Source organism: Misgurnus anguillicaudatus, chromosome 8, assembly GCF_027580225.2.
Source record: "Misgurnus anguillicaudatus chromosome 8, ASM2758022v2, whole genome shotgun sequence".
NCBI classification, from domain to species: domain Eukaryota; kingdom Metazoa; phylum Chordata; class Actinopteri; order Cypriniformes; family Cobitidae; genus Misgurnus; species Misgurnus anguillicaudatus.
This window is the reverse complement of record NC_073344.2, coordinates 40,577,164-40,596,117: the sequence shown is the minus strand read 5'-3', so window position 1 is coordinate 40,596,117 and position 18,954 is coordinate 40,577,164. Positions and strand designations below refer to the sequence as shown.

Genomic DNA, 18,954 nt, shown 5'->3' with positions numbered 1-18,954 from the left:
TTCTCAGCGGAGGTTACCGTAAGCAGAAACCCTGTGGGTAGAAGGAAACAACGGTAAATGTGACACGTTTGGAGTAACCAAGGATTAAGGAAACGAAGCTGGTTGTAAACTGTTTACCAAGGAGATCGCCGTGAGTATTGGCTCTAGATTTGATCTGAAACCATAGCTACCAACTTGTGTATTATTGAACGCTCTAGGAAGAGGAAAGCGGCCCTACCCCCGATCGAGCGTGGTAGGTGAGCCGCAGGAATAAGCGGATTACATCGCCATAGCAGCAGACCTAAAAGCTCCGGCCGTAGTGTCATCGCCCCCATCTGCCCTTAGCGAAGTGGAGGACGCTGGGCGTCGCGTGTGTGCACCTGTAGAGTGGTGGGTGAGTCTATGTCCTTTGAAAACCTTTTCACGTTGAAGTGGTGCTGTGTATTTGCTGTGGGTTGCTGTGCAAGTGCTGTGTGTCTTGTCAGACGTACCCCGCATCATCCCCTCCACTAAGGAAGAGACGGAGAGGCTGACGGCTGCGTGAACATTAACTATTGTATGCTGTGTGCGATTTAAGTGAACAGTGACGGTGTGGGCCGTGGAAGTTGCCCCGTCGGTGTGTTGACAGTTGCAGAGTGCGGCGGTGAAAACCTGGAAGCTGGCAGTGTGTGTGTGTGAGTACAAACACGTACCTGTATATTGCTACTTTACCTGTGTGTTCCATCTGTGGCAGAGTGAAGGGCGAAGGAGTTCCGCCGCCCCGTGGTCTCTACAAAGGGGCGCCCCTGTCTGGTATTCGATCGGCCTACGGGCATTGAGGACAGGGCAGCGCTCGGCCCGGTGAGACGGTGTGACGATTCGCCCCCCCTGCTGACCAGCGGATTCGCCGAGAGGGTTTTTGCCCCCGGCGTCCCCTTAGGAAGATCGTCGCCGTTTGCCTTCTGTGCAGGCCAGTTGTTGTAAGCCGCCCTGAGTATTGTCGACTGAAACACCGTATAGCGAGCTGAGGAAAAGCTGCGCTTACCCTGAGCTGTAAACAGCAGAGAGGTGAGAAGTACCCAAGTTGCACTAACTGTGTTATTGTATCCAAGCTGCCTGTAAAGGAAGAGAGAACAAGAGTGAACGTCAGTAGAACGAACTGTGGACAGTCACACATGCCTGAGCTGTAAACAGCAGAGAGGTGAGAAGTACCCAAGTTGCACTAACTGTGTTATTGTATCCAAGCTGCCTGTAAAGGAAGAGAGAACAAGAGTGAACGTCAGTAGAACGAACTGTGGACAGTCACACACGCCTGAGCTGTAAACAGCAGAGAGGTGAGAAGTACCCAAGTTGCACTAACTGTGTTATTGTATCCAAGCCGCCTGTAAAGGAAGAGAGAACAAGAGTGAACGTCAGTAGAACGAACTGTGGACAGTCACACACGCCTGAGCTGTAAACAGCAGAGAGGTGAGAAGTACCCAAGTTGCACTAACTGTGTTATTGTATCCAAGCCGCCTGTAAAGGAAGAGAGAACAAGAGTGAACGTCAGTAGAACGAACTGTGGGCAGACACACACGCCTGAGCTGTAAACTGCAGAGAGGTGAGGAGTAATTAAGCTGCACTAACTGTGTCATTGTGTCCAAGTGGCCTGTGAGGAGAGAGACAAGGCGAGAGCGAAGGTCAGGAGAGTGACCTGTGTAAGGAGGATCATACTTACCACGAGTTACCAGTCAGCCAACAGGCGAAGGCGATCCTAACCCAGGTTGAACGAGTCTTTGCGTCCCAGTCAAACCCTGGGGAGAGAAACACCCAGTGGAGTGAGCAGAGGAGTATCGGCCCGACGTGGCGCAGGTATCATAGTAGAGAGAGAGAGACACAACCCCAAGTTCATACTGTTTGTCTTTTGCCTCCAGGAGAGAAGAGGAGGGCGCCACGGATAGTGGGATTGGCAGGAGCCTGTGTTCCCCTGTCCCCTCCCCCCTACACTTGGGTCACCAGCCCCTGGAGCCCCCGTCGCTCTTCCCCTTTCTGCCACTCTCCCGTGCTGTGGCCTGTCTGGAAGGCAGAGAGGAGTTAGTTTTAATTGCCCTTTTCCCCATTTCCCCCAGTTATTTTAAATATTTAAATAAAGTTTGTTTTAATACTTACCTGCTCTCGTGTTGTTTGGTCATTGGGATGGCTTTGGGGACCTCCTCGAGGTGGAAATTGAGAAGGGGCGTGGCTTTAGGATTAGCAGCCAGCCCCTAGCCGTGACAAAATTAATATTAATGTTTAATAAATCAAAGTATTGTGTTGTGTCACACATTATTAGTTCTTTGTCACATGTATAGTAGACCATTTTTTGTCGGTGGATATAATGATTGCCCTTTTCATGAGCTACCACCACAAGTAAATTTCAGATCTGTGGGAAACACTGTTGGCATATTTCAAAAAAATTCCTGTCCTTCTTTCAGTGGTCTCATATTGTTGCTGTTTCATTAAACAAATGCAATGTTAAGTTTATGGCTCAATAACAATTAAACATGACTAATCATGTGAAAAACAGTTTTAATATTTTATGCACACACACACACACACACACACACACACACACACACATATATATATATATATATATCATTCATTACATTTTACATGTATAAACATGTCAATATTACTTAACTTTTATTTTGCAAACAATTTGGCACAGGTAATCATCACATTTCTTAATAAAGATTTCCTTTAGCACTCTAGTTGGGCTTGACCCCGGCATTGCTGCTTGCAGCTATATTTAGGGGTCAAGCCCAGAATGGGCGAAGACCCTTATTGTATCCGTTAGTTTTCTTATTAGGGGTCAAGCCCTGAAGGGGCGAAGACCCCTATTGTATTTGTTAGTTTTCTTATTATAATGCGGGGTCAAGCCACGAAGTGGCGTAGACACCTATTGTTATTGTTAGTTTTCTTATTAGGGGTCAAGCCCCGAAGGGGCTTAGAACCCTATTGTTAGGGGTCAAGCCCAGAGTGGGCGAAGACCCCTATTGTATCTGTTAGTTTTCTTTTTAGGGGTCAAGCCCAGAATGGGCGAAGACCCCTATTGTATCCGTTAGTTTTCTTTTTATTATTATTAGGGGTCAAGCCCAGAATGGGCGAAGACCCCTATTGTATCCGTTGGTTTTCTTTTTTTTTTCTTTTTCTTTTTTTAGGGGTCAAGCCCAGAATGGGCGAAGACCCCTATTGTATCTGTAAGTTTTCTTTTTAGGGGTCAAGCCCCGAAGGGGCTTAGAACCCTATTGTTAGGGGTCAAGCCCAGAATGGGCGAAGACCCCTATTGTATCTGTTACTTTTCTTTTTAGGGGTCAAGCCCAGAATGGGCGAAGACCCCTATTGTATCCGTTAGTTTTCTTTTTATTATTCTTAGGGGTCAAGCCCAGAATGGGCGAAGACCCCTATTGTATCCGTTGGTTTTCTTTTTTTTTTTCTTTTTCTTTTTTTAGGGGTCAAGCCCAGAATGGGCGAAGACCCCTATTGTATCTGTTAGTTTTCTTATTGTAGCGACGGGAACTATACCGCCGCCGATGGGGGAGAGATTAACACTTAATTAAGGAAGATCAAGTAAGGAACGGTATCTTGGTACCCCCCACCCAATGCTTTTCATCTCAGTACAGTTCTGCTTTGTACGTGGTGCCTGTCGTGCTGCAGAAAGTTAAGCTACAGATACGGTGAGGTAGGCTTCAGGACTTACTTATAGCACGGCGACCCTCCCTGAAGAATGTACGTATAATGATCTGCAGTTCCTACTCTCCCCGGATCTAACAGGACAGGTAAGATGCCCCCACTCCTTAATAAAGTGACTTATACTCTGTACAACAGTTCAAAACGTAAATAAAGAAGATTTATTTAAACTAAATGATTGTATTAAATTGTTTCTTTTTACTGCCTAAGCAGTATCTAAACTTCAGAATGCAAAGACTTATAATAAAGAAACAAACAAACAAAAAAAAAATATATATATATATAAATCAACCAATGTAACAGCTGACCCACAGTTGAATTACACTTGAAACCAGAGACTACTTTAGTCTCATGTACGAACTTCACAAGATATAAATTGACTTTTCACACAGAAATATTCACATAAATCCACTGTAAATCAGTTTCACAGATCAGAAAGTGTCCTGGGATCTTCCACGAGCGACCGTTTAAACAGTCACAAGTGCTCACTGAAGAGAAAACCTCTTTGTAGAAAAGTTCAAACACAATGAAAGGCAGAGTTTACGAACCACAGTTCAATGGTGAGCTTTACCACAAAAATAGCACAGTCTTTTTCTTACCGATGTTCAATGCAGGTTAAAGTAAACAATGTACATCACCCCTTTAACTCGAGGATGAGACGCTGAAAGATGCCCTAGGATGGCAGGGTAGAGTTGTTTTACTCGATGCCTTTTAGCAGTTCTGTTGTCCTTGCGATCCTGACACCGTCCACCGAGACCACAATCACATCGGAAGCAAGCACATTACGAAGACGCGTGCATTCAATTGCAGCACTACTTAACGACTCTTCAAACGCTCTTCACACGACGCGAATTGGCATCCACTCAGATTTACGTTCGTTAGAACAGATAAAACAAAAACTGGATAAACTCACAAAACAAACGCGAGCATTTAACTCATGCAGACGCAACACGTTAACCGTTTAATGTAATAGGCTCTCTTTTACAGCCCCATGCACGGACACGACGCACAACTCGCTCCGTCACATCAAACAGCTGAGTTGTTAACGTGACCGCAGACTTTACAACATCATCATGTAACACTGAGACATATCACGGGTCTAAACGTCACGTTATCCACTTTTAACGCTATAAACCACCCGCGATCTCGTGCTCCTCTTCAGCGCACACACTCTCTTGTCGTTTTTCGGACGTTCACCCAAAAATGGCCGCGCCCATGGCGAAAGTCAAAATAAAAGTCTCCTAGAATTAACCTAGGAATTAACCCCCCTCCAAAACCCTGCCATACTCTTGGACTTCTATTCAGCGTCTCATTCCCTGAAAAATAAAGACAAATAGGTGAAATCTTCACAATATTAAACAGTGCAAACATCAAGATAACAATAAGAGAACTTAGAGAAACTCAATTTGTAAATTTGATGTACACCATCAAAAACCTACAACCCATTCAGAACTGTATAATTATTTCAGCACATAATCAGACCTATATCTAACAGGTAATATACCCTTGTTTTGACGTTGTGAACGTCTGGGTTCAGAATTACTTTCATCTTCTGTTTCAGACTCTACTGATTTTACAGACTCATGTTCAGATTGACCTATAGAATCATCAGCTGACATCTCATTGTCATGATCCTCAACTCCCTCTAACTCATCCTCATCCACCCTTCTCGCTTCTGTGTTTGTGTGTACAGCGGGAGCGAATGAAACAACTGGGATTGCAATAACATCAGGATCATCTGAATCACTGTGTTCCTGGCCTAAGTTCTCTCTAGATTTACCTCTAGGTGCACAGGGTAATGTTTGAAAAGTACAAGGTTTAAGTTGGTCTCTATGAACAACTTTACACGGACCCCCCTTTTCTAGACGAATGGTGTAGACAGGAGTGTCTGCATGATTCTGTTTAACCACAATATAAGGTAGGGATTCCCATTTGTCCTGTATCTTATTCCTACCCCTATGAGCATGATTGCGCAGAAGAACACAGTCACCAGGTCTTATGAGTGCGCCACGGGATTTTCGATCATAAGCTCTTTTCCTTCGTCTTGAGACTTCTTGGGCCGTTGCTTTGGCTACTTCCACAGCTGTTTTTAACCTGTCATGATGGTTCCTCACCCAATCATCAAGGTTATCGACTTCACTGTCATCCAGATCTTGTCCCCCAAGAAGGTCCATTGGCATTCGAGCATCTCTCCCAAACATTAAGTAGAAGGGGGTGTAGCCGGTGGATGCATGAACTCTGCCGTTGTAAGCCATAACTAACTCTGGGAGATGCTGTTTCCAGTTTTTCTTCTTCTCACTGGGTAATGTCCTTAGCATATCATGCATGGTTCGATTGAACCGTTCACATTGGGAATTACCCTGTGGGTGGTAAGGAGTTGTGCGGCTTTTCCCAATAGCATAGGCTTTGCATAGTTCCTTAATGACACTGGCTTCAAAGCATCGACCTTGGTCGGAATGCAACCGTGCCGGACAGCCGTAATGGATAAACCAGTGTTGTACAAGGGCTTTTGCAGTGGTGTGAGCTGTCTGGTTTTTGGTTGGTACAGCCACTGTGAATCTTGTGAACATATCAGTTAACACCAGCACGTTTTCATATCCTCCAGCTGATTCCTCCAGTAACGTATAATCCATGGCTAAAACTTCCAATGGGGAAGTGACATTAGTGCACGTCATTGGGGCTTGTTTTCTGGGGAAAACGTCCTTTGCTAGTGTGCACCTTTTGCATTCTCTAACCCAGGTCTGAACATCTTGGGTCATAGTTGGCCAATAATAGTTTCGTCTCAGACGCTCTAACGTGCTTCTCTCTCCAAAATGACCACAATGGTCATGCTGGCTCTCATAGACTTTGCATTGCAGTGGTTCTGGAACAACCAATTGACGAACTATTTCTCCATCTCTTGGATCAAAGATAGTTCTATACAAGACACCTTTTTCCAACTTGAGTCGTTCAAATTGCCTGACAAGCTTCTTTAAAGGAGCATTTCACCCGTAGAAACATTAATCTTTATTGAAATTGTGTCATATTTGTAGTAGAAATTTAACACACACTTCAAATGTGGTGCCTACTTGACCGAGAGTGGACGGAAATTGACTTTGGGGTGTCATTTGTATAGAATACTACAACTCCCACAATGCACCACGATGCACGGCTCCGCAAGCCACTCCCACTAATCCAGAACACCGCCTACAAGACTTATTCATTTTACTGAAAACTTTTATCGAGTTAGTTGGCGAATTACTCCTCGTTTGTTTTTCTGTCAAAATGGTGAATTCTTGCATGGTACAGGGATGTTCAGTCAGAGCAAGGAAAGGGCAACAAGTAAGTTTTCATTATCTACCGAAAGATACGGAGCGATGCTGTTGTGGTTTTCCTTTTCCTCAAATGAAACAATCTTCAGTCTTAGGTTCTGATTTCAAGAGATAGACTTTTATTTTCCGGACAAAATAATAAGCCGAGCCTGCCTGATTAAACCTCCCAGGACCAGTCAGGCCGGCCTGGGAGGAATCTTCAAACCAGTCTGAAGCTCTCAGCCAGGCTTGGTAAATATATATGGTCTTTGTCCCTCCCCTCCATATGCTTTAACAATATGATATATATGATTTGTAATCTATAGAACCACATGACATTCCTCAGACCCGTGGCTCCCTCCCATGACCTATTTGACCCTGGGCTATTCCCTTTGTGCCTGACCAGATGGCACTTTAAACTTCCTTGAAACCTGAATACACCCACTTTAAACTTCCTTGAAACCTGAATACCCAGCTGGTCCAGATGGTCCAGATGGTTCTTTAGACTACTGCATAGTTGGATTATATTAGTAAACTCATAATGCACATATTTGGATTAAAATAAACTACTTCATAATCCCCGCTCTGAGGCTTACCTAGCCTCAGTTTTCCTGTTTATTTATTTTAATCCGGAGTGCTGTTTCATAATTCAGTGTCTCCCTATTACTATCTTGTGGCTAAAGAAAGCCACTATACATTACCAATTACCCAATTATGCCACAGCACTTCGAACTATGGACATTAAGACAAACATCTTTCCATTCTCATTTTGACTTGAATGTAAAAGTAAAAGTACTTAAGCCCTAAACAGTTTGTGCGCAATTGGTTTTGCGCTTACAGATGTCATTATAGTTATGTAGAGTATATGAAAAACATCGTAAATGTAAAGTCAACGTTAATGAATCCAAGTAAATAATAAAAACAAAAGTAAAGTATGCATAATAAACACAAAATAAATGTTAAAGATTAATGTTCAAATTCAAAACGAGTAAATATAACTAATTGATACTGAATTCAATCATAAAAAGTAAAAAATAAGTATAATAAACAAGTATAAATGTAAGTTGATTCAAATAAACAAAGTAAATAAAAATAACCAATAATAAAACTAGGTAAAGATGGCATAATAAACACAAATAAATGTAGATTAACTCAAATAACATAAGAAAATGTGAGCCACTAATATACTAAGTAAAGATTGCAACACACATGAAAGTAAAGTATTCCAAATAAATCAAGTAAATGTAAATAACCAATAACAAACTAAGTAAAGATTGCATAATACACACATAAATGTAATTAATTCAAATAAAACTAGTAAAAGGAATTTACCAATAATACACTAAGTAAAGATTGCATAATACACACATAAATGTAATTAATTCAAATAAAACTAGTAAATGGAAATTTACCAATAATACACTAAGTAAAGATTGCATAATAATTCTTGATCACAATTTAAATAAATTTTTCCATCCTCATCAGAGGTGCTTGAATTCTCGTTTACTATTTGTAAATTCATTACTGTCTTGTAACGTAATTCCTGATAACATTCTTGTTGATTTCAAGTAAATTTTTCCATCATATTTTAAATTTCATTTGGTTCTTTAACCATACACCAATGCCTCATTTACCCACTAACCTCTAATTAAAATTGATTCAGTATATGTTATTATGTATTTTTAATGGCTGCATCTAGTTGTTATCCTAAGTTAATTAATGCCTTATTTGTAAACTTAATAATCTACTTTTTGATTGTAGTACTGTACATAATTTATTTATTCTGTATTCTTATTCTGACAAAACTTTATTAAATTCCTTATTTAGCTTAATCCCATGCCTGAATCTAATTTGGTATCCATTTGGTTGATCAACAGAATCTACATATAATTGATGATTAATTGTTGTGTTCATCATTTTATAAGGATTCTAAATACCCTTCTTTTGTAGTGATTTCTTGTCTCCATCCTATTTAAGTACTTTTTCTCTCCCTCCTAATGAGGTCAAGCATTTTCTTTTTCTACCAATCCAAAATAATTCTCCAATCGATATTATTTGATCCTCCAATACCTTCATTGTATATGTTGCTCTGATTTGATTATATTATTCTTCTAATAGCATTTCTCTTCTCACTTTTACACCTTAAGTTATACTTTTTGATGTCTTCATAATAGATCTAGAGGTTTCTTAGTTGATTCATTCAAAATTCTTGTTATAAAACATTCATTTAATTTCCTTAAGTCTATAATTCCATAAGGCTTATATTTTCTTGATTGTAATCTCACTGTACCATTCAGAATTTTTTCTGTACCATTCTGAAATATCTATCCTTCCTTTTTTATTTTTAGTGTTTTGTTATTTACGTCCATTGACCCAAATTTCCAAATTGTGGCCTACCAGATGTATTTTTAAACTCAGAATTTCCCAAAAGACCTAAATATTATCCAGATAAGTTGACCTTAAACTTTTTCTCGTAATCCATAAGAATTCTTGTTGAATTTATCACCCCAAAGTATGTGGACTTGAAAATGTTATTGCATGATTGAAATCTGGTTTTGCAAATATATTTCCTTAACTGTAAATATTCCCCCTTTGTATCATTGTTATCTTTGGGATGTTTCCCATAAAATGTCCACCTTAAGTTCTCTGTTCAATGTCTCTATGTTTTCAGTCTTTCTTTCAGAGTCTGTTCCTTTGAAATTATTGCAGATATTTCACTGGGCCTCGTTTAAGGCAAAAGTCCATCGCCAGGAAGTTTAATTGACTGTAGTAATGCAAATCTTCTGTAGTAATCAGCTTCATTTTTTAATTGACTGTAGCAATGCAAATCTTCTGTAGTAATCAGTTTCGGTTTTTTTTCAATTCAATTTCTTTTGACAATTTCTCTTTTTCACTTTTTCCTCTCGGTGTTCAAAACTTTGCTCTCCATCCGTCGGTATACTTGAATTGCTTTAACTTTGATTTGGTTTTGATGTTTCTTCTTTCATATCATTGGCATTCTTTCTCCTTCTCTCCTTCCTACGAGCTCTGCTATACAGTGGCTGCTCCTCCCACTTGGACATTCTGGAGCTGGTCTCATCTTGTCTCCCCCATTTAGGCGCCCTGTGGCCGTGTTTGGCCTCCTCCGACCTCTCGAACCTCAGATAAGCTAGATCATCTCGCACTCATCAAGTCATGTTGTCTCATGTCCTCCTCAACTCCTTTCAGCTTTTTCTGTACACAAATAACTCAATACATAGACAATTAGTTTGTTCATATAACACTTAATTCCAGATGTTTTTACAATACGCATTGGTCTATCGGCGAATATTTCATGCAGTGTTAAAGTTGTACGGTTGTTATTTTAGGTAAAAAATAAGTTCTGTTATTATTAGTATTTTCACACTTTTTGTTAAGTATGGCTTTGATGATTATTCCTTTTCTATACCATTTTATCTACCATCCTTTGTGATTATAGATGATAGTCAAATTTTTCTTCTCTCTTACCCGTCACATCAGTTTTTCCCTTTTTATCTCAACTCAAAATCTTTATTCTTCTCATGAATCAAATAATTCATTTTCATTCCACTTATTCGCCCCATGTACATCTATGATAATAATATTTATGACTGAGATTTCTTCACTTCTTATACAATTTAAAAAGATCTCCTGACACTCTGAGGCCCTTTTTAGCTTCCCCATCTGTTTGCCCCTGCTGGCAAAATAAACTGTTCTCCTGTGTCCCTATAACTCAATAACAACCAATCATTTTATCAACTTTTTAGCATTAATCAACCAAATTAACTTTCCGCATGTTGGAATAGTAGTTCCTCCATTCTAAACCTGTATAATATTTTCCCTTATAATTAAATACGTAAATGCAAGTATCTACTTCTGCAAATAATAAGTCACAGTAAAAATGTTTATCAAATGGAGAAACACTTGTAAGCAAAGTATGTAATTTTTTTGGATCATCAATCTTTTCTTGTCATTAATTGCTCTTAAATCGTGACTAGATACAATTTAGATTTATTTCCTTAAATTGTATGTTTGTTACAATAATTAGTTATTTCTTTTTTCTATTCTCACAGCTTTTTCTTGTTTACCTTTTATAGTATCCTATGGTGTTTTTTTCAATTTATTTCCTTTATCTATTTTATTTTCCTTTCTGCCATAGCTGTTCGATGCCATATATATTTGCTTTTTAGCTTAGTACCATCATTGGAGTTCTAACTTCCTCTGTAGATACCAAATTCAAACCCCCCAATTTTCATTATGCATTTCTTCCTGTCAGATTAATAGGAGTTTGATTTGATTTCAGAAAAGGTAGTCACACCTAACAACATAAATTCTTGATCAGCCTTTAAATTTGTCTAGCTGATTTTCACCTAAAGATTGTATGTGTCCCTACAGTTATAAGGTACTAGTTAAACATTGAACGGCTGTTCCACTCTTTCCCTTTTCACCCAAAGGCTTGTATGAAGATGAAAAAGTATAGTCCAGTTTTTCTTGCCTCCAAGAACATTATTGTCTCTGTGGGTCTTTCTGGACTCCACTCAGTCTTTTTTCTGAACATGTTTCAGAACATTGTGCAGTGCCCCCATCACTGCTTGAGCTCAGTTTTAGTCCCATTCCTGTAGGATGTGTTCTCAGTCCAGTTTATGAGTTACTACTCTCTTTGCAACTCCAACACTTTGATGTCACACAGTTTTTGCCATTGTCTTTTCATCGCCAGCTTTTGTTCACTTTCTTGAATGTCAAAGGATCAGAATGATCAGCCCACAAGGTTTTAGCTTGACCCATGCAAAATATTGCCTTTTGATTTAAAATAAAATTTATTTTGTGACCACCTTCCATCATCAGATGAAGACTCCTCTTCATTTTGTAATAATTTATCTTTGTATAATTTATCTGTGTCATTCACCTTTTAATAATTTTCCTGTCCTTTTTATTTTTCTCTTTATTTCCACCTTTAATAACTTGGTCTCTACTTTTTTCTCTAATTTGTTGTTTTTTCCTTTTAAGGCTTTACTTCTGTCTTCCTGCTAGATTTTAATCTCACAATTCCCTTGAGCTATGGCTTTCCTTTTCCCTTTCTCTCTCTCTCTCTCTCTCTCTCTCTCTCTCTCTCTTTCTCCCTTTGAGCATTTCTTTGTCTGTTAATTATCTCCTCTTATCTTTCATTAGTTTATATTTTTATTTAGTTGTACTTCTCCTCACACAATGCCACATCAAATGTTTCCTCATTTGAACATCCAATTATTCTATTTTCTAATTCTCCACACAACAGTTGTTTAATCCTTATTTTTCCATTAATGTGACTGCCATAATCTTTCCTTTGCAATATAACACACCTTATATTTTATAGTTATTTCTCATTTAACCACTTCACAAACTTATTGTTTTTCTTTATCCAATTTATATATTCTCCAAATAATTACTTCGATTTCCCATGTGTCTTTAAAATAAAATTTCCTTTATAATATTTTGTAGTGTTTCGTCAAATAGAATCAAATACCTTCACCAACATCTGTCCTTTTTTGGACTAGCAATATTTCCCTATTGAGCACATTTTTTTTTTTTTTAATCAATCATTTAAACGAATTATTTAATTTCTAGAATTAGCTGTATATTTCACTGTAATAACTAAAAAGGTTTTTGACTACAATACCTCAGAACCACAATGTCTTCAACTCTAATCTTTAATACCTAGCATTTATAACTGCCTCTTATCCATAATCATATTCTTAGTCTTATTCACATACTTTCAAACTTTATCCCCTTTTTTATAGTTTTGAACAATCTTCACTCCTGTAACACAACACCTCTCTGTGGGCTCTTTAGAGCCACAGGAGAAAGACACACCCACTGCTCACTCAGCCCCCACTCTTTCCATCTCATACATTCACACACACAGACTCTTTCTAGCACAGACACATTGCATTCTCACACAAATAAAATAAAACAACTCTATCTAGACTACCTGTCCAAATTCATCTTTCCACTACACTTCAGTCGACATGGAAAAGATTCACTTACACAATTTACCAATCCGACATGACAAATGAAACAAAAACAATATCTTTCATCAGCCCGGGCCTTCCGAAACAACAAGACAAATAACACATAGACCGTACCTGACCTGCAGGACTTAATAACTCTTCTCTCCAAACCCCAACGTGTCTGCCCCGACACGGTAACACTCAGGTTCGCGAAACTTCTTAGGCATTTTCTCAACTTAACATTAACTCTTTATCCAAGCCACTCAACGACAAAAATAAAACAATGAAACTCATTCACACAACAAACCATCATCTGTCCTAGCCCACATTCCTTTTGAAAATGAAACCCTTTATTCTTATAATTTAATCTCGTAATCTTTAATTTCCCCTTTTTATTCTTAAATTTGGAAGAGCATTTGTGATTTGACCAGCACTTGTGATTTGACCACCCCGAGCCATCTCAGGTGAACAATACAATCTTTTAACAAGCAAAACTGCTCATCTCTGTAGGTGGCCACCTAATTGCATTGTCCATTGAGAAAGCCAGCTGTGGTCTCAGGTTCTGTGCTCCTTTTGATGTCCCATCTGGTGTCAATTGTTTTTACCAAACCTTAATTTTCAAATGTATGTTTGATAACCTATAAACCAAATTGTTAACCCAACCATTTTTCAGTAATAACCCATTAGCATTTATTTCTTTATTTATATATTTTTTTAGGGCTCATTCTTCCCCACTCTAACACAGTAGTCATCCCCCATACACACAAAGGACAGCACTTATACCCCCCTTAACAGCCCGCAGAGACTGCCTAAGGGAAACTTTCTCCCGGCCTGCTTTACCAGATTCACGTTCACATTTCTCTCACTAACAAACAAAATTCTGCAGCTGCATACATACACACTCAAACACAAATTATTAAATAAATACACAATCGTCAGTGCACTTCCCCGACGTGACGACTTTTGCGTGTTCTTTTTTGTTTACATTGACCAATTAAACAATCATTACTGCACCTCCATCAACGTAATGATTTAAAATTTTAACTTCAAATTAAACCAAATTAAACCTCTACGTTATACACTTCCTCGACAAACGTAGCATATGCAACCTTGCATACAAACTCTTACGCGTTCCCTTAACTTAAATCTGTTTCACTTCACCATGATCATCAAAGCCAAAGTAATTAACACAGATTCATGCATGCATGCCTTAATTAGATTGTACCCTTGAAATCAAAACCCAGTTCACCTATATGGTTCTTAAATTTAGAAGAGCTTAAATTTCTCACCACCTGGAGCAAATTCTGGCAAACAACACAATTAATAAGCGAAAAAGTGCTTACCTTGTATATGGCCATACGTTGTTTGTGTTGCTCGTCAGGTTCGCTCAGGTGGTGTGACTGTCCAGCTCTTTTCTATCCCGGGTTTCGGCACCAAATGTTGTGGTTTTCCTTTTCCTCAAATGAAACAATCTTCAGTCTTAGGTTCTGATTTCAAGAGATAGACTTTTATTTTCCGGACAAAATAATAAGCCGAGCCTGCCTGATTAAACCTCCCAGGACCAGTCAGGCCGGCCTGGGAGGAATCTTCAAACCAGTCTGAAGCTCTCAGCCAGGCTTGGTAAATATATATGGTCTTTGTCCCTCCCCTCCATATGCTTTAACAATATGATATATATGATTTGTAATCTATAGAACCACATGACATTCCTCAGACCCGTGGCTCCCTCCCATGACCTATTTGACCCTGGGCTATTCCCTTTGTGCCTGACCAGATGGCACTTTAAACTTCCTTGAAACCTGAATACACCCACTTTAAACTTCCTTGAAACCTGAATACCCAGCTGGTCCAGATGGTCCAGATGGTTCTTTAGACTACTGCATAGTTGGATTATATTAGTAAACTCATAATGCACATATTTGGATTAAAATAAACTACTTCAATGCAAACAGTGGCTCAGGGTGATAAATCATCCGTACTACTCGGAACACACACCCGCGGAATATTTGAAAAAACTAAAGGTTTGCAGTCTTCATTTCAAAAAAGAAGACTTCCAATTAAATGTCTTGGGAATGAAGAGAGTCGCTCTTTTGGACTCCGCCATTCCGTCGGTGTTTACCTTACCAGAAGACGATGAACAGCCGGGGCCATCTGGACTTAGCAGCGCGAAACGCATTCGCTTGGAGGTAAGAGACTTGCTCGACTATATTTCTGTAAACATATACAGTCTTATGAAGTAAGCAGAACCTACAATATGAGATGTATATACGTTGGCTATTTACAAAGTAAATTTGACGTTTTCCGCGTGTTTTTCTTGCTTGTGGTTCTAATGTGTCGTCATCACTAAACTGTAACTTACTTGGCAAATTAGCATCGCAACATTATAAAGACGCTTCAGATATGTTCTATATAGGTTTGCTGGTATCAATGTAAATCCGCCTTGTTTCAAATTTGATAGTTCGATGTTGTTGAAATGTTCGTTTGATAGTTTGATATTGTTGAAAAGTTTGTTTGATAGTTTGATGTTGTTGAATTGTTCGTTTGATATTGTTAAAATGTTCGTTTGATATTGTTAAAATGTTCGTTTGATACGGTTTGATATTGTTAAAATGTTCGTTTGATATTGTTGAATTGTTTGTTTGATATCGTTGAAATGTTCGTTTGATATTGTTGAAATGTTTTTTAAAGTTATTGAACGTATGGCATTTCAGACTGAAACTGCGTCTGATGCTGCTTTGCTATCGTCGTCGTCGGAAGATGATGAACAACCGATTACAACATCAACACCTGTCAAGCAACCTACCCCTGTCCAAGCAGCACAGTTTGTAAGTTTTGTACACCATATTTGCTCTAATGGAATTCTCAAACCAATGTATGATTAAAATTAAAGAAATTTAACACTGAAAATAAACCTCTTTTTGATTGTACAGTTGCCAAGTACACCTGGTGCCCTTGACACAAGTGCCAGCAGCATTGAAGTTGGTTTCATCGACGAAAGCTATCAGCTTGAGTCGACCATTACCCCCACATCATCATCGTCGTCATCAGAAGATGAAGGTGGAAAAGACTGGCATGAGAAGAAGGTTATTGTCAATGAATCTAGCCTAATGTCACTATTTAAATTCTGCCAGATGTGTGGGAAACCTATTTCTTCGAAGGACATCTTTGATAATGGGGCACAGAGAAAAGTAAAATGGACTTGTCTTGGGGGTCATTCGGGGACTTGGACATCTTCACCTGATGTTAGAGGAATGCCACAGGTGAATCTCCTTTCTGCAGCAGCTGTTTTGTTCAAGGGTGGAACATACACGGAACTGTCAGACTGGTGCACAACCATGAGCATCCAAATGATTTCACAAACGACATTTTACACCATTCAGAACGCATACTTGCATCCCGCTATTGAGAACTTGTATGAGGAGAGAAGAAATTAAGTTTTGGCTAGAGTTTATTTGGAACAGGAGGATGGGAAGCGCCCACACTTGGCGGGCGATGGCCAATGTGACTCGCCAGGTTTCAACGCAAAATATTGTCACTATACATTTATGCTAGACGATACAAAGGAGATAATCCACACGGAGCTGGTGCAGGTAAGATGCATATAAATGTATACAGAATCACAATAATTCAAAATCACTGCTGCTATGTTGAAAACTTTGATAACATCAAACTTGAACTTTAGTGTACAGAGGCCACCAGCTCTGGAGCCCTGGAGCCATTAGGTTTGAGAAGGGGACTGACAGAGCTTCTAGACTTGGGCCTTGAGGTGGAGGTGATGACAACGGACCGCTCGTCATCAATAAGGAAGATAATGAGGGAACAATATCCTAATATCCAGCACGAATTCGACATCTGGCACACAGCCAAAGGTATGTTTTTTTTTGCCACTCTTGTAAACACACACGCTACTCTCCACATTTTTCATTTCATTTTTCATCTCATTGTGTTACTCCCCACCCCACTCACAAATCTGTGCAGCCTTGCTGAACTTATTGTAGAGGTAAATCCCAGTGACAAGCCACACACTGTGCAATAGAGCACCATGTGGGTAAAATAAGTAATAGCTAAATAAACCTAAAATAAACAGTGGATATATATGTCTCTGACAGGGTTAATAGGGACAATACAAAAATAAATGGACGATGTTGTTTTTTATAAAAATTATTCTGCATTTACTGCCACAGGTTTCCGGAATAAAATACTGACGAAAGGGAAAAAAAAGGACACTGCAATCCTTCTCGCATGGACCAGGTCAGTGTTGGTTTGTAGTCTTGGAAAATTTACATTACTTTACAAGGTTGGAAATTACTAATTTCAATATCATTCACAGGTCTATCGTAAACCACATGTGGTATACCTGTGCCACAAGTAAGGGGAACATAGAGGTAAGGAATCAAAAGCTGCAATACCACAATGTCTGTCTGATTTGTGTATTGTATAGCATTAGTATTATTGAAAACCTTTTCTTTCACAAAGGCACTGCAAAACCGTTGGAAATCAATTATACACCATGTTTGCAATGAACACGAGTGGAGAGATGATGACGGAACACTGCATCAGTGTGATCATCCTCCTCTTACTGCCCAGGACCAGAGGGTGCGAATGTGGATTGGCAAGGACTCGGTGGCATTGCAGGCCCTGTCGTCACTGGTCCTAGACAAAAAACTGTTGAAAGACCTCAACCAGATGGCACTCTTCAAACATACTGGTGAGAATATATTCACTTTTAATATTGCATCCTAAATGAACATGTTTCAATTAATCCTATCCATCCTCTTTTCCTCTATATAATTGTACACAGGGCCACTGGAGAACTTTCATAGTGCCATGCTGAAATACCTCCCCAAGCGGCAGGCCTTCTCATACCATGGGATGAGGGAGAGGTGCCACCTTGCCATCTTGGACCATAATGAAAACATTGTGAAAAGGAGGCAAGCCACCACAGTGACAGGTTTGTTACCATGTGCTCTTTTGATAGTTTAACCAAAATAAGAATAACAGCTAACTGAATTGGCATACTTTGCTGAAAGGTGTAATGTATTCATTGTGGAGAAATGTCTAGTGCAATCAAATCTACATTTATAATTTATTATATTATATTCCTTGTCATTTACAGGGGAAGAACGATTCAAGCAGGTGTTCTGCAAGAAATCCAAGCAGTGGATACTAAAGAAAGTCTACACACCACATACCACAGACTTTGTCACAGATTTAATAGAGAAGGTCCTGGAAAATAGACGGAATCCAAACATCCCATTCAAAATGGCGACCTCGTCACTTGCCCTGCCATAACCTGCGTTGCCACCCAACATAGCCCCAATACCGAAACCTTCAAAGGAGACTGCCAAAGAATCATTCCAAAGCCGCTTCTGATACATCACATCGCACCCAACTCTATCTCTCACTGCTCTGCCTCACCAGCTGTGCCTTTTTATATTCTGCCACCACTGTGTGTGTATATATTTACATTTTATTTTTATCTTGTTTAGTTTCTATAACTACGTTCATGCCTTTGCTATTTAACTTTCTGAATATTTTAATTATTTATTTTGTGAATAAAACAAAACTTCTTCAATCATGCACTTTTTTCTGTGTACACCAAAATTCTACATTATTAACTCGGAAGGAGGTAAATGGTTTTGCCAATGACTTATAGTGCAATTTAAATTCGCAAAATCAGAATAAAGTAATATGACCTGACCATTATTTTCCTATCTGTTGTAATGTCAGGCAACAGTAGCTAAGTAGCTCCAGTTACAACATGTTTGTCGTCCAATAAATTTCTCTAATATAAACTTGGAAATGAAGACACTTGGAACTTTACTTCCAAATTATTCGAATTTTGATATGTAAAAAATAAGTTACATACACTAAAGTGTGGTGGGAAAAAATTATTAGCATTAAACTTGTTTTTTTAAGTTGTAAATAGTGTAATTTAGATATACCACATCTACTAAACCTTTATTATTTGCAGTTTTAAAATATTTTTTTTTATATTTACACAAAATATTTCT

At 39.0% G+C, this 18,954-nt stretch overlaps 1 protein-coding gene across 1 annotated transcript; it reads left to right on the top strand.

Annotated features, from left to right (window-relative positions):
- The first annotated feature begins 14,530 nt into the window (after window positions 1-14,530).
- LOC129438550 (uncharacterized) lies at window positions 14,531-18,509 on the top strand. The gene is made up of 9 exons (XM_073870911.1): window positions 14,531-15,126; window positions 15,652-15,765; window positions 15,871-16,530; window positions 16,623-16,809; window positions 17,125-17,191; window positions 17,271-17,325; window positions 17,417-17,648; window positions 17,742-17,891; window positions 18,057-18,509. Exons 3-9 carry the CDS (start codon window positions 16,486-16,488, stop codon window positions 18,230-18,232), a joined length of 912 nt encoding a protein of 303 aa, XP_073727012.1. The 5' UTR covers window positions 14,531-15,126; window positions 15,652-15,765; window positions 15,871-16,485; the 3' UTR covers window positions 18,233-18,509.
- The last annotated feature ends 445 nt before the right edge of the window (window positions 18,510-18,954 follow it).

Excerpts from the sequence above, each read along its gene's own strand:
- LOC129438550 (XM_073870911.1), top strand. The coding sequence starts at position 16,486 with ATGCTAGACGATACAAAGGAGATAATCCACACGGAGCTGGTGCAG. Across the intron at positions 17,326-17,416 it reads CAAGTAAGGGGAACATAGAG|GCACTGCAAAACCGTTGGAA; the intron begins GTAAGGAATCAA and ends TCTTTCACAAAG. Across the intron at positions 17,649-17,741 it reads GGCACTCTTCAAACATACTG|GGCCACTGGAGAACTTTCAT; the intron begins GTGAGAATATAT and ends AATTGTACACAG.